The sequence below is a fragment of the Protomyctophum bolini genome, assembly GCF_963924005.1.
Source record: "Protomyctophum bolini genome assembly, chromosome: 21".
Classification (NCBI taxonomy): domain Eukaryota; kingdom Metazoa; phylum Chordata; class Actinopteri; order Myctophiformes; family Myctophidae; genus Protomyctophum; species Protomyctophum bolini.
Genome location: NC_137882.1, coordinates 10557729 through 10572860, shown reverse-complemented (window position 1 = coordinate 10572860; position 15132 = coordinate 10557729). Strand labels below are relative to the sequence as shown.

The 15132-nt window shown below is 47.3% G+C and overlaps 1 protein-coding gene across 3 annotated transcripts in view; it reads left to right on the top strand.

Moving 5' to 3' along the window:
* The window catches only part of ncoa2 (nuclear receptor coactivator 2), an 83840-nt gene that overhangs the window by 45909 nt on the left and 22799 nt on the right, over nt 1-15132 (top strand). For all 3 annotated transcript variants that reach the window (XM_080794093.1, XM_080794094.1, XM_080794092.1), the window contains exons 8-12: nt 887-988; nt 4059-4199; nt 5540-5687; nt 6217-7591; nt 14402-14615. In XM_080794093.1, the coding sequence (XP_080650219.1) occupies nt 887-988; nt 4059-4199; nt 5540-5687; nt 6217-7591; nt 14402-14615 (1980 nt within the window). The remainder of the gene's footprint in view (nt 1-886; nt 989-4058; nt 4200-5539; nt 5688-6216; nt 7592-14401; nt 14616-15132) is intronic.

Here is a 15132-nt window from a genome sequence, read left to right as displayed (position 1 = left end):
AGGACCCGTGTGTGTGTGTGTGTGTGTGTGTGTGTGTGTGTGTGTGTGTGTGTGTGTGTGTGTGTGTGTGTGTGTGTGTGTGTGTGTGTGTGTGTGTGTGTGTGTGTGTGTGTGTGTGTGTGTGTGTGTGTGTGTGTGTGTGTGTGTTCAATTGTTACATTTGCACGAATGTATCCAGTTAGAGGGGAAGGAAGGAAGGAAGGAGAGCAAGAAAACTGAGAGAGTTGAGAGAGACTTGCAGATCTAAAGCCCAGACCACCCAAGAGGGCCTGTTTACAAGTCACGAGGAATGTGTATTTGTGTGTCTGCGGGAATTACTGGCACTGGAAGGCTGGGATGGCAGATTTTCGGGGTCACCCCCAGTCCTGGACTTGGCCACGGACTTGTGTGTGTGTGTGTTTGGCGACTGTCAGAAGTGAGGGATAGCAGCCTTTAATGTTGGGCCAGGGGAGATGTCACCAGTGTTGAGAAGGCTCGGTGGGGGAACCCAGTCTCTCACACACACACACACACACACACACACACACACACACACACACACCTAGCTCTCAAAGGTCACACTCCATCATGTCCCCCACCAGCAGCAATAGCAACTCCTCCCCCTCATGATCCGAGCTATGGGCTGTGTTCCCTCTGCTCATTAATAACTGTATTAATAACGCTGCCTGGGAATAACATGCATTTCATTTCTCTCTCATTATTTCCCCATCCTCCTCCTCCTTTTCCCTCCTCTCTCCTGTGTCCTCTTTCTTTCCTCTCCCTTGTTCCTTTTCCCTCCATCGGTTTTCCATCCTCCCTTCGCTGTTATCACCTTCTTTTGCCTCCATACCATCTTTGTCTACCCCCCCCCCCCCCCTCTCTCTCTCTCTCTCTCTCTCTCGTACAGACTTCCAGTCATGTCTGATCTGCGTGGCTCGCAGGGTGCCCATGAAGGAGAGGCCCATGCTGCCCACCCATGAGAGCTTCACCACACGCCAAGACCTACAAGGTACGGGTTAGCAGCCAACAGCACAAAAATTACCCTTGAAATCGAGAGAGAGCGGTAGGAATAACCCATTCTGACCTGAGATCAGATATCAAAATGTCTTCTACATCTTGACAGTTTTCTGAAAAAGCTATGTTTCTATGTCAGTCGTTCTTCAATTTAAAAAAAATAGCAGACCTACAAGCTCGTAGCGCGCCACTCGGTGGCACGCTATGAGCTTGTAGATCTGCTATTTTTTTTTAAATAGCTAAAGCACGACATGATGCTAACACCAAAATTGGTTCCCGCCCCAAAATGGGTTAACGGCCAACAGCACAAAAATGACCCTTTAAATCGAGAGAGAGCGGTAGGATTAATTTCAAATATATGATTGATATAATACTACTACAGATAAATCTGTATCGATTAAATCTCATATTCTGAACCCCTGCGCTTGTGCAAACCCCAACACTTAAAATAATCACCTGCACAGAATTTCTTGACAGAAAGTAGCTGATATGTTTACGGTGGATTTTTATGAAACAGACGCTTTGCCGTTTGAAAGAGGATAATGGTGAGGGTTAAATTAGTACTAGCCTGCCAAACGTGGCTTCTCCGTTTTCCAGGGTTTACATTCTTTAATCCATGTTTTGATCCGATTGTATCGTTAGCCACCGTTCGTTAGCACATCAACACCAAGTAGGACAGTGGCAATACGCTATTAATTCATGGCGGCGGTTTAAGTGTTAATACAAGCAGATCAGAAATGCAATTTGGATCAATGGGATGTCAATGGAGGGTATTGCAACTCTAGATTCACCCCATTCTAAAAAAATATAATGTTGCAAATTGCGGGTAGGGTTTCTTCTGTTTACAGAACAGAGCAGCAATTATGGGGAGAGAGAAGGGGAGGGGAAATGGTTGGCTCTAATTGGTGACGTAAAACTTTGAGATCAGCTCAACTTTGATTTGTAGCTGTGGTTTGGAGTTGTAGCTGTACATTTGTAATTTTAAGTCACACTTAAGTCAGTTTGTAGCTTCATGTCACATTTTTCTTGTTCTTGTTATCTGTGAGCACACAGAAACACACATTTTGAATTAACTGTAAGGTGGTTTTGGCAGTAAATGTAAAAAATAATATTTAAATATTCACAGCTTAGAATGGAAGTCTGTGGTCGTAGTCCTACTCTCTCAATAGCTCCGTCTATTTCCACTAGTATGCAGAAAGGTTTATCGCTTCATATTCAGGTCAATTAACTTTGCGTTTACCTGATCAATACGAGCATATAGAGGGTGTGCGCGCGACATCATCATTATACCCGGAAGTTATGCGGGAACGCCTACTGAGTGGCAAAAAACGACTTTCTGGCTTTGACAGCCCATACATCTAAACAGAAAACTGATTGATTTAGATGATTAATCAACATTAAACTCACTTTGACACTCACTTTATGCATGCACATACAGCGGGCACTGGGTTTGATTCAATGTTCATTTGGGTTTGATTCAATTGAAACATTGAATCAAACCAAATGATCAGGATTATTCCCAAAGACAAAAAGAGTCCCGTAACTTTACTCCATAGATTGCATGGCCTCCCCAAAAGATTGTGTTGCAATGCAACGTGTTGATACCCTTTTTTTAATGTCAAGCATGCAATACCGTTACCTCAATCATAATCAATTGATTGAAAGGTGCAAGGAAACATCTGTGAATTAAGATCCATCTTAATAATCTTGCAAATACAAAAAGACAGAGTCTATTTGCCTGGAGGTGTCCAAAGGGCCACCGCGACACCTGTCAATATCAAAGACACCAGACTTATTTTGAGGAATTTTCAGCACTGCTGCTACAACTTTATCCTGTATTCTGAACATACCAAATTTGTGTCATACATGTCATGTAGCTCAGCACCCCTCTTTTTTGTTTTTACTCCCTAATGCCATAATCGAAATAATATGCAGCTGACCAGTGCTTTTACTTACCTTGCCTTTTAGAAAAAACAAAAAACAGCTTTTCTGGCAGTAAAGTTGTACTGTATGCTATGCTACTGTCATTTACTACTGTATGTTCATACGGTGGCCATTTTGTTCTTATGTCATACATGGGAGGTGAGCGGTTCACATGAGGGTGAACCGTGTGAACCTGCTCAATGCTGAACACATGTGAATGAATCCAAACAATGCTAAAGACGTCGGCATACCATGCGGCTTAAGCTAAAGCAGAAACACCCAACCCCCCCTACGGCCCTGCTACCACCGCATCATAATTCATCCCTGTGAGATTCAAATATTTAAAACATGATTATATCCTTGGTTAAATACCCTTAGGATTTAAAAAAATGTATGTTCCATGCATCGACTTCCCGCCTCTCTCTGGGAGGTAAAGTACCTGTCTGAGCACTGGCATGTAGACGCAGACAGTCGGCTGTCTCTCACCTGCCCTTTGATGTGATAGTTTTGTCTGTGTGTGGCATACTCACAGACACGCATCTGCACACATGCACGCTCTCTCACACAGCGTGCGCACACACACACACCCTCACTCACTGGCTGACGGTAATTTAGCTTCCCTTTCAGTGTGTGTGTGTGTGTCATGTAGAGTCCAGTGGTGCCCTTGCTGTGTGTTGAGAACAGTGACAGGTGTTTAGTCAGTCTCAGCAGCTGTCACTCTCCACAGCAGTCTGTCTGTCTGTCTGTCAGCCCATTAAACGCATCGCTACCTCCATTTGTACTGCAGCCTGACAAGAGACTGTGTGTGTGTGTGTGTGTGTGTGTGTGTGTGTGTGTGCACTACATAGTCAAAACACCCTCACTCACATACTCCATTAACACACCGCTGAGCAACGGTGACATAAGAGCGAAAATGGCTGTTATGTGAGGGTGGTCAATTGCTGAAGCTGTCACACAGTACGAATTCAATTGGGGAAGAATTGGGTCTTTGTTCTTCTTCAGATACTAATCCAGGACCTTGTCCATGATTTCAGAAACAAGAGAGTGGTTGTGTTGTCGGCTGCTTGGCCCACACTACTGCCCCATGAAAATGGCTGTCGGTTCCTAACTGTGTGTGTGTGTGTGTGTGTGTGTGCGTGCAGGTAAGATCACGTCCCTGGACACCAGCCTGTTGCGGGCGTCGATGAAGCCAGGCTGGGAGGACCTGGTGCGGCGCTGCATCCAGAGGTTTCACCTGCAGAACGATGGAGAGATGTCCTTTGCCAAGAGACACCAGCAGGAAGGTGAGCCCTCAGCCTCTCGCCGTGGCATACACCTTTTATCTGTGCCACAAATCATTGTGATTACTGATTGAATTGTTTTTTGGCATTGGAACATTGGAACGTTTCTTTTAGGCTTCTTCTTTTTTTGTGTGGCTTTCGCCTTTATTTTATATTTTTTTATGGCGGGACAGACAGTAGGCTGACAGGAAATGGGGAGAGAGATGGGGGGGATGACATCCAGTAGTCGAACCCGCGGCACACTGCCAGACTGGGTTACCAGCCAGACCGCTGAGCCACGGAACAGGCCTCTTTTAGGCTTCTTAATCACAAATTGCACATGGGCAAATATGAATATGAATAATAAACTGAATAATAATAACTGAAATATACAAAGAAATCACTGACCCATTTAATCGCTTTTAATATTTTGTTCTTTCCAAAACATTTACAAAATAGCAGAAATAGTTGATCTACAAGCTTACAACTTGTAATAAGCTTGTAGATCTGCTATTTCTGATATTCTTGAATTGTTTTTTAAAATTTATGGACATGTTTCAACATGGAAACGATTGACCATTATGCAAAAATAATTGCGATTATCTCAAATAATTGCGATTATGTAATAATTGTGACGGGCCTACCCTGCCCTCGGCTAGGAACACCCCAGTTAAAACCTGTCCCCGTCTGTTCAAGATGATACATAATATGCAAAATGGCATTCAAATGCAACATTTCTTCTCACGTCTTTTCTTAATCACTTTCAACCTGCTCTCCCTATTTTGTAATCATGTAATCAACCTGGGGGGCGCTGCCCAATTGTCAGATGACAACACGTAGCTCAGCACCCCTCTTTTTACTCCCTAATGTCATCATCGAAATTTAATATGCATCTGACCAGTGCTTTTACTTACCTTGCCTTTTTAGATGAAACAAAAAACAGCTTTTCTGGCAAAGTTCAAACAGTACAGTTGTACTGTATGCTATGCTACTGTAATTTACTACTGTATGTTCATTCGGTGGCCATTTAGTTATTACGTCATACATGGGAGGTGAGTGGTTCCCATGTGAACCGTGTGAACCTGCTCAATGCTGAGCAGCTGGTGTGAGCTAGTTGTAGATGGGGCTTAAGTGGTTAAAACGACTAATTGATAAAGTAATATCTTAAATAGCTGCATGGCTGCTGAGCTTATCACGTGGATTTTACACAAACTTACTTTGAATAATATATGTGACATTCTATCAAAATGTAGTGGGTAAATGATGAATGGCTTACAAAACGGCTTATCGAATTCCTGTACTGTGTGTGTGTGTGTGTGTGTGTGTGTCTGTGTGTCTGTGTGCGTGCGTGCGTGCATTCACAGTGCTGCGTCACGGCCAAGCATTCAGTCCCATCTACCGGTTTTCCCTCTCTGATGGAACCATCGTGTCAGCCCATACCAAGAGTAAGCTGGTACGCTCCCCTGCTACCAACGAACCCCAGCTCTACATGTCACTGCACATTCTACAGAGGTATGCCTGTTTCCTACCATTGTGAGTCTGAGTGTGCGCGCGTGTGTGTGTGTGTGTGTGTGTGTGTGAGAGAGAGAGAGAGAGAGAGAGAAGCAGGCACTTTCTTGTTTTGACCTGTCGTAGCTCATGGCTGCATATGTCCCGTGTGCATTAGATACAGTAAGTAATGAATGTAAGCTCGCCAGTGGTCTGAGTCTGGTGAAAACGGCGTTAAGAGAGGGATTAAGTTGCAGCCACAGTGCAGAAGACCTGCATGCTCTGTGTCCGTGGATGGTGCGTCTGCCCCTGTGAGTCAGCAGACGAGCTGCCATTTGTTTGCAGAGGAGTCTCAGTGTTCACATGGACTCATTGCAGTGGATCAGCGATTATCTGCGGCCTCACACGGCCGAGGGACTTACAATGACGTCTCTGTGTGGAAGTTAAACACCCTTCATTCTTTGTGGTTATGAAGTACTGGTATGTGATGAGATCGCCCAAGGCCATGAAAGAACTGTAAGCTAACCAACTGTGTTGTGTGTTTAACCTCCAGGGAGCAGACCGTGTGTGGTATGGGCCAGGACATGGGCCCTGGCAGCCAGGCCACAGGGATGGGCCCCAAACCTGTGACCTCCTCCACCCCCTCCATGACTCCTCCAATCCCGGGCAGTCTGCCCGGTTCAGGGCACCAGGGCCAGGACACGACGGTCAGCAGTAACACCACGCCCTTCTCCCCTCCGGGCCCCGCCGGCCCCAGGGAACCAATGGCCATGGGTGGCCACATGCCGGGGTACCGCTTTCCCCCACCGCACGGCCACGCTGCGGGCATGCAGCCTCCACAGCAGGGCCCCAACTGGAGGATGAACAGCCCCTCTCGTGGCAGCCCCAGCCCAGCCGGAGGACCTCATCCACCCCAACAGAACTCTATGTTGTCTCCCCGGCACCGTGGTAGCCCTGGAGGGGCGAGCAGTCCTCGTGTTGCGGGTGGCCTGCACTCGCCCTCGCCGGTGGGGATGTGTGGTGGCGGGCCCGGGCCTGCAAGTGTGGGCAACAGCGGTGCAGCTAGCAGTCAAGCTAACAGCTACACCAGCAGCTCTCTGTCCGCTCTGCAGGCCCTCAGTGAGTGCCACGGGGTTGGACACGGCCATGGACATCCCCACACACACGCACTGGGGTCCCCCGACAGGAAGATGGGCTCTCCAGGTGGAGTCACACTGGGGTCGGGGGTCAACCCTCACCTGATGTCAAAGTTCAGTGGAGGCAACGGCACTCCCGGCAGCGGAGGAGGTGAGTCGTTTGGACCTCACACGGAGCTAGCTCAGGGTCACGGCCAGGGCCAGACGGACGGTAACCTGGCAGAACCCAAAGAGGAGAGAGAGCCGCCCCCCGAGGGCCACGATGCACATGGCCGTCTTCACGACAACAAGGCCCACACCAAACTCTTGCAGCTTCTCACCACCAAGTCGGAGCCCCTGGAGTCGCCCCTCTCGCCCAATGCGGGGGGCGACGGTAAGGACCAGGCCGCGGCGGGGTCCCGGGGAGGAGGCCACCCGGCAGGAAGCGCCCACGCCACGTCCCTCAAAGAGAAACACAAAATCCTCCACCAGCTGCTCCAGAACAGCACCTCTCCTGTGGACCTGGCCAAACTGACCGCCGAGGCCACAGGCAAAGAGATGGCCGACCAGGCCCAAGGGGGCGGAAGCGCGGGCACTGGTGCTGCTGCATCGGGGGAGCTCACCCCCAAACAGGAGCCACTGAGCCCCAAGAAGAAGGACAACGCGCTCCTGCGCTACCTGCTGGATAAGGACGACTCAGGGCTGAAGGACAAAGTGCCCAAGCTGGAGCCCGGAGAGGTGAAAGTGGAGGGAGGGAAACATCCTCTGATCAAGACGGAGAAGCAGGACGCGGGATACGACCGAGCTGAACAGGTACGTTTGACCGGTACACACCCCCCCCCCCCCACCCCTCCTGTGTGCTACTTACCTCAGTTACCCTACTAAATCAGTCCCTCAAAGGACGTCCAGGGAGCGCTGTTAAGAGTTTGTCGTCATGCTTGAATCACAGGCTTCCGTGGACTCCATGCGCGGGTCCTTGTCGAACTTGTGAGACACGAGGCTCCTTCAAATTTACTGTAACCTCCTTTCTCACTGGCCCATTACAGCGAGAAGGGCCAAAAACTTTGTGACCCTGTACTGCTCCAGTTGCTTCCCCCACTGTGTCTGAGTGTTAATCTGGGTTAGACAGCAGATGTCTAGCATGCTCCACCAAGTTGTGCATTCGCACGGGATGCACACATGGTGTGAAGGGTACAGCCTTTGTCGACGATATTATTAAGACATAATCTCTCTCTCTGTCTTTCCACACACACACTCACTACAAACACCATGCACGGTTTCCTTCGTGCACATCCACATGCTGCATCTGGTTGTATTCACTGCTCTGTGTACTGTGCAGGCTCGACTCAGGCTAGAGGGAAGCCATCAGCCCAGGCTTCAAAACAACTGTGACATTTGGAAGAAAGCCCCCGTGGCTCTCAAGCACATTTGATCCTGGTTGCATTTGGCCACCGTCATTGGGGTTTGGCAAAGAGCTCCGGTCAGCCCTGGCACTTGGACCGAGTGTGAGAGTAGGAAGAGAGAAGAGTGAGAGAGGCGGGGGGAAAAGAGAAGGGAGAGCGTGAGCAGGGGAGAATGAGAGGAGGAGGGCGGCGCTGCCTGCATGAAACCTGATATTTCCATGTAATGGAGGAAGCGACGAGGTCATGTTTTGTAGTGTGTCCAGCCCTGGACTCCTCCTGCAGGCAGCGAGGGAGAGAAGGCAGCAGTGTTGTTGTTGTCAGTGAGTGAGCCTGTTCGGAACATCTCATCATACTCTCTCTCTCTGCCTCTTTCTCTCTCTCTCTGCCTCTCTCTTCCCTTTCTGAGGCACATTTCCCTGGAAACAGACGACTTGGGGGGGGGGGGGGGGGGGGGTGTATTTAAGCTGCATGTATATGCCAGGCCACTTGGGCTTATACGCCAGAGAGAAGGAGATGGGGCGGATAATGAGTTTTGCTGCTGAAATGAACAAGAGGCAGGACAGAGAAAAAGAGAAAAAGAGAGAGAGAGAGGGAGGAGGTGGTGATGATGATGAGAGAGGTGTAGAAACTTCCCAGCAGGAGAGAGTCCAGCCTCGGCAGGCACAGTGAAAATGATGAGCCATATGCTCGTGCCTCGTGCATAACACCCCCCTCCCCTCCCCCCGTCCACACCAGCTACCATGGCGATGGAGGAGAGAAGGTGGGAGGAGGTGCTTGGGAATATAGAAGGGAGGGAGGGAGGGTGCATGCGAGGAAAAAACTGTAACAAAAAAACAATGGAACATCTCGCTCATTTTGAGGTATGGTGAGATGGCGCCTCAGAGGCAGAATAAGGTTAAACAGATGGAGGAGGGGAGTCGGCTCGCAGGGACAAACATTGCATGTCGTCGTCGAGCCGATCGCTGGCATAATGGAACCCGCAGTCTGTGTGTTTGCAGAGTAACTTTGTCACCAAGTCGGGGTGTTTTGTCTTTGCTGTCACGGGTCAAATTTTAGACTAAACCACACGACCTCGGAAAGTGTGGTCAAATCGCGATTGAGCAGTTCGATGTGCAGACAGTGGCTGCTATTGTGGAACTGACAAACGATTTGACTTGAATCCAATACCACTGAGACTGGACGGATTGTCACACTGTATGTCTGTATGAAGATACTAGTGTGCTGCGCCACACCACACTAAATTGCACCGGTTGATGCATTGGTTTTTACACCCTCACTTACAAACCGGAAAGAATATGAAGAAGCAGAGGGAGGGATGTCTCATTTGTCATTTCACAGTCGTCCAGTGATTAAAGCACTCGTACTGTAAGCTTCGAGCAGTGATGGCGAGGGCTAATGTAAATTTTCCGGTGGCCACAATAGCATAGGTTTCTTTGTCAGCCCGGAAAGAGGGCTTTTGTTAGGCATTAAGCAAGCCATGACTTCATTAGAGCGGTTAATATTTGTGCAAGCAAGTTTCTGTTCTTTTATGAGAGAATCACTGCTTGGCCATGTGTGAAGAGTGATTGTACTATCATGCAAAATCCCTCCCCTTCGCTGACCCCTCCCTCCCGCCCTCTCTCCCTTCTCCTTCCCAGCTATCTATCCATGTATCAAACCCTCTATTTTTCTCTCTCTCGTCTCTTCCTCTCTTTCTCTCCGTCATTGTTTGAGGGCTGAATTATTGATGGCCAGAGCGGAGCTAAATGAGAAATCAGAGCCATGCTTTCAGCACTAGAGGCTGGGCTGATGGCTGAAAGTAGTGATGGTATGGTAAAGTACACACTGGTCTCCCATCAGCATCACCTGCAGGTATCTCTGCGGCCTCAGGGGGGACTGTATTATCTCTTGTGTGTGTGTGTGTGTGTGTGTGTGTGTGTGTGTGTGTGTGTGTGTGTGTGTGTGTTAAAAATGTCTGCAGAAACCGGAGGGGGACAAAAAGAAGCAATATTCCACATCAGCTTTGCGCAAAATGAGAAAAAAGTGAAAATGGTTAATCTACCTATCTCTACCAGGTTTACGTCAACCATGATGTTTGGTTGGTATGATAAAGCTGTGAGGAAACCACCCTACAATGAGCTTAATGTAAGCATCTCTCAAGCCATTGAACACTGTCAAACTTTACCCCCTATATTTAGGCTAAATGCCGGCTATTCTCCCCAAATACATTAACAAACAAATTGATAGAGAATCAGTTATGCATGGAGTTGATACCGCCACAGACGAGACCCAAGAACAGTTTTTATAAACTCAAAAAAGAAAAGAAGAAAAAAGGAAATCCATGTTATAGGTGACAGCCTTCCAAAACCACAAGCCTCAGCAGCGTATTGTGAATTTGTGATAGATGAAACGATAGAGAATAAAATAACACTGATTACGTGTTCAAAGCATAACAAGATAACGAGTGCGGTAAGGTGACGCTAACTCATGAAATCACAGTGTGAGCTTTTTTTTTCTCTGTGAGACTTCCCCCCCCCCCCCCCCCCCCCCACACCCCACCCCGTGGTCAGACGTCATATACCACCTACAGCAGTAACTGTCTTTGTTGTGGTTGCAGCAGCAGCCCCACTTGTGACTTCAGCAAGAGGCTTTTTTTTTTCTTCTTCTTCTTTTTGAGGATACACCAATTTTCTCAACATGACTATTTTAAGCAACCCCCCCCCTCCCCCCCCCACAATCTTCTTCAGCAGGACTGTCACTTCTGCTTCCCCACATCTTCCTCTCTGTTCCCTTTCTTCTAAAATGACTCATGCTGCCTCCCTCCCGCCCCGATCGCAGGCACAGCCTGCTCTGACATTAGAACATGATAATTAGGTATGTGCTAGCATTAATGTGAAGCAGAATGTTTTTATTCTTTAAGCGTCAGCAGTGACGACACGAGTCCTCTGGCTGTGTGTGATAATAATGTACCGTTTCCATTATGGGTCCAAACAACTGGCTCTACGATGCACACAAGAGGAGTAGCGATGCACAGAAGGGAAGGGACGGAAGAGGATAATAGAGATTGATAGAAATAGGAGCCATCAAGGGTGTAGAGACAACCAAAGGAGTGGGGAGAATAGAATGTGGGAGGGGAGGGAAATGGAGAGGAGGAAGAAGAGGGCAATCTGAGAGCATACAGGAGAATTACATCATTCCTGACCTCATTAGGACTCTCTCTCTCTCTCTCCCTCTCTCTCTCTCTCGTTCTCCCTCCATACCCCGTATCTTGACATGGCTGGCACTGTAAGAAAGAATGAGCAGATATGTTTGTTTGTTGTGTGTGTGGCTGTCGTTTCTGTATGCATGGACAGGTGTGGACCAACACCAGGTCGAGCATCGACGGAGACACACTCCGTGGGTTACTTTGTGCATATTACTATTTCATTACTGTCAATAATTTGCCTTAGTCATGGTGTTTGGTTTGTGCCATTGCCAATATGGCTGACCCCACCATGTACTACTGAGCAATATTGACGTCTACAGCATTGATACACACATTTTTATATTTGTTTTTCTTTTTAATAAAAAATGATCTAACTTTTACCTGTGACGTCACATGTCAGTGGACGAATGATAGAATCCGGAGGCACGTTGTTGTTGTTATATGACTGAGGAAGTTCCTAGGAAGTGTAGTGGGTATATCTGGACGGGTCCATGTCACTTTAAGGTCGTTATTGGCCAGCATAGACCCCATCTAGGGACAACCCTCAGTTTCTCTGTACATTCAGGCCCTGTGGCAGGGAATACTTTGTGTGCTGCTCTCTGGTGGCGGCTCGCAAACGGTGCAACTTATTTACCTTAGTCCCCTGGGCCCCCCTCGCCCTGAAGCACTGCGCATACTAAAATCAATGTTGATGGTTCAGCATAATGTGGACTATACTCCTTTTTTATTGTAGTGAGCATCTTCTTTCCTGTTTTTATCTTTTTACTTAACCTTTGTTTATCTGAACAAATCCAGTTCACACAGGGGGCCAAGACGGCTGCTGCACGTTTAGTTATTGACATAACATCAATGAATAAACATGATGGAGAAAAAGGATAGAGAAAAAGGGTATTCTCTTTTTGTTTTTAATCGGACAAATAAGCATGGACAATGAATCTTCCAACAGTGACTTTAGTTCAATGTTAAATGTTTTAATCTTCCTTGTGTGGCAGATCATAGTGTCTTTACCCATCTCTATCCAACACGCTTTAGGAACAGTCTACAACCATGATGCTTGGAACTCCACCCACACACTATACGTATAATATACGTGTGTGTGTGTGTGTGTGTGTGTGTGTGTGTGTGTGTGTGTGTGTGTGTGTGTGTGTGTGTGTGTGTGTGTGTGTGTGTGTGTGTGTGTGTGTGTGTGTGTGTGTGTGTGTGTGTGTGTGTGTGTGTGTGTGTGTGTGTGTGTGTGTGTGTGTGTGTGTGTGTGTGTGTGTGTGTGTCTTCAAATCAATATCACAAGTATCTTGAAATGCTGCCTCGATTACAATTAATGAATGAAGATGGCCAATCTGCAAGCTCACAACGCATGTGTGAAGTGTTGTGAAGCACGTTGAGAGCTTGCTGATTGGCTCTCATCACTGTTTTTCTATAATGCAGGGTTAAGTGTTTAATCAGACTAATCCGTTTAGTCTACTCTATTATAAAGACAAATCTATTCGGCTGTCGATTCGTTGGTATAAGAAATTCAGTTCTAGTTTGTTTTCTTTAAACACCTGCTATTCGTTTAACCGACATGAGCAAGATTACTTCAGATCAGTTGTTTGATATATTTTGGGTTAATTGCCCAGCCCTAGTTTTGTATATACGGGTTGGATACGGTTTGTGTAAATATATATGTATCCTATCATACTATCCTACTATAAAAAAGTCTGTCTGGAACTGTGTTTTCTCCTCAGTGGGCTGACAAATCGATCTGAACTTTCACACGGGCATTGAATTGGCATAATCACCGTACGATGACGGTGACAAAACCACTTTTGCACTGAACAGACAATGAGATCTGTAGTCATGGTTGCAGACAGCAGTCCCATAGCCCCGATGGATGGTGGTTGGAAACGATGCGTAACTTATGGACTAGTATTTTGTGTGTGTGTGTGTGTGTGTGTGTGTGTGTGTGTGTGTGTGTGTGTATATATATATATATATATATATATATATATATACATACACACATACTGTATATACACACACCCACTGTTTGTGTATATATGTGCAAGTTTTCCCAGTACGGCCTTGCTATGTTTAAGGCTGTTGTATGAACAGAGCGTCCCCATGTGAATGCAGCCTTGGGGCAGCACACTGCACTGCGCAGGCCCAGTGCACGTGTTTACAGTAGGGGAGCACAGAGCAGTGCAAACTTTGGCAGCGGCCACCGAGCTCCAGCCATCTCATAATAACCCTTCCTTCTCCCATCGTGTCAACCTGAAAAAGCCTTTCTGTTATATCACAGCTTTGACAACTCTAAAACCCTGTGTGCTTAGTTGACCGTATTTCCGAATGTTCCCTGTATTTAGTTGTACCATATTATTCCCACGGGCTACACGCTAAATATATTTGACAAGTGTAAGCTTGTAGATCGGCTATTGGGGGGGGCGGGGGGAGGCTTATAATATGTTTTTCAAAGATATATTGGGCATGGAAAGGAGGAGCAACTGTAGTAGTGAGTGTGTCTGTCTGACGTAACAAACGGAAGGCGATAAGCAGCGGAGGAGTAATGTGTTTTCTGATAAGCCAAGTCAATGTGAAGTCTGGCCTAGATTTTCAGGAAAAGTGGTCCATTTCAGGCTGGGGTTGCTGCTGCATTATCAGCAAGGCCGAGCCGGCCCCTCATGTCTCAGATAAAGAAGATGTCGGGGGCTCTCAAAGACGTGCGATCCGGCTACCCCCAGGGGTCCTTTAGGCCTGGGGGGGGGGGGTTCTGTGGTGTTACTGTTAATATAGCATCAAAATCAGTTTAACCACTTTAACGGTTATTATTTGAAAATAGCCTATCTATAAGCTCAACATGTGTAATGTGACACGTGAACTTCTAGATCTATTTGGTTCTTATCTGGAATATTTGTTTGTAGATAGTTTGAGAACCTGTGTGTGTGTGGGGAGGGGGATGGGGGGTAGTGTACAGTACATAACATCTTTCTAGAAAACTCTTCTTCCTCTAATGTTTTTGGTGTGTGTGTGTGTCTCTCTCTCTCTGTGCCTCCTGCCCAGTCATCGGAGCTGGACGACATCCTGAACGACCTGCAGAGCTCTCAGCCGCAGCTGTTCTGTGAGCAGAGGCCCGTGTCGCTGCCCAGCGCCATGGACAAGCAGAACATCATCAACGACATCCTGCAGATGTCGGAGACCAACCCGGCCATGGTGGCACAGCAGCAGCAGCAGCAGCAGCAACACAGGGGCATGGGCCCTGGCATGGTCCCTGGAAGTGAGTCCTGACAAAGAAAATCAACACTGCAATATGTCGCCGTACTTCCTCTCATGACACGTTTTTGATGCACTGGCGCGAAGTAGGAATGCAGATTAGACACACCAACGGACCGACATGCGCTGCTCCGTGCTTGTGATTATGGTTAGGTTAGGGTTTGAGGTAGGTTGTCAGTCTAATGACAGTCGGGCCAATATTATGTCTACACTAAAGCGAAGTATCAATAGTTTATTGCAGGCGCTCTTCTATATTATGCATTCACCGGGTCCGCAAAACGCAAACTTGTGGCACAAACCCACTGCATGAGAGCAGCTCACAGTGGCTATACTGATCATCCTCTCAGTCATGTAAAGCTATTTTAAGAGAGTAAACGCAGCCGAAGAAGTTCTACTATACCCTGTCCCTCAATCTACGGCTGGGCGATACCACTTCAAATCAATATCCCAATTTATTTAAATCTTTTACCTCGATTGCGAACGATAAAAAATAATTTGCTCCTATATTCAGCTATAGTGTA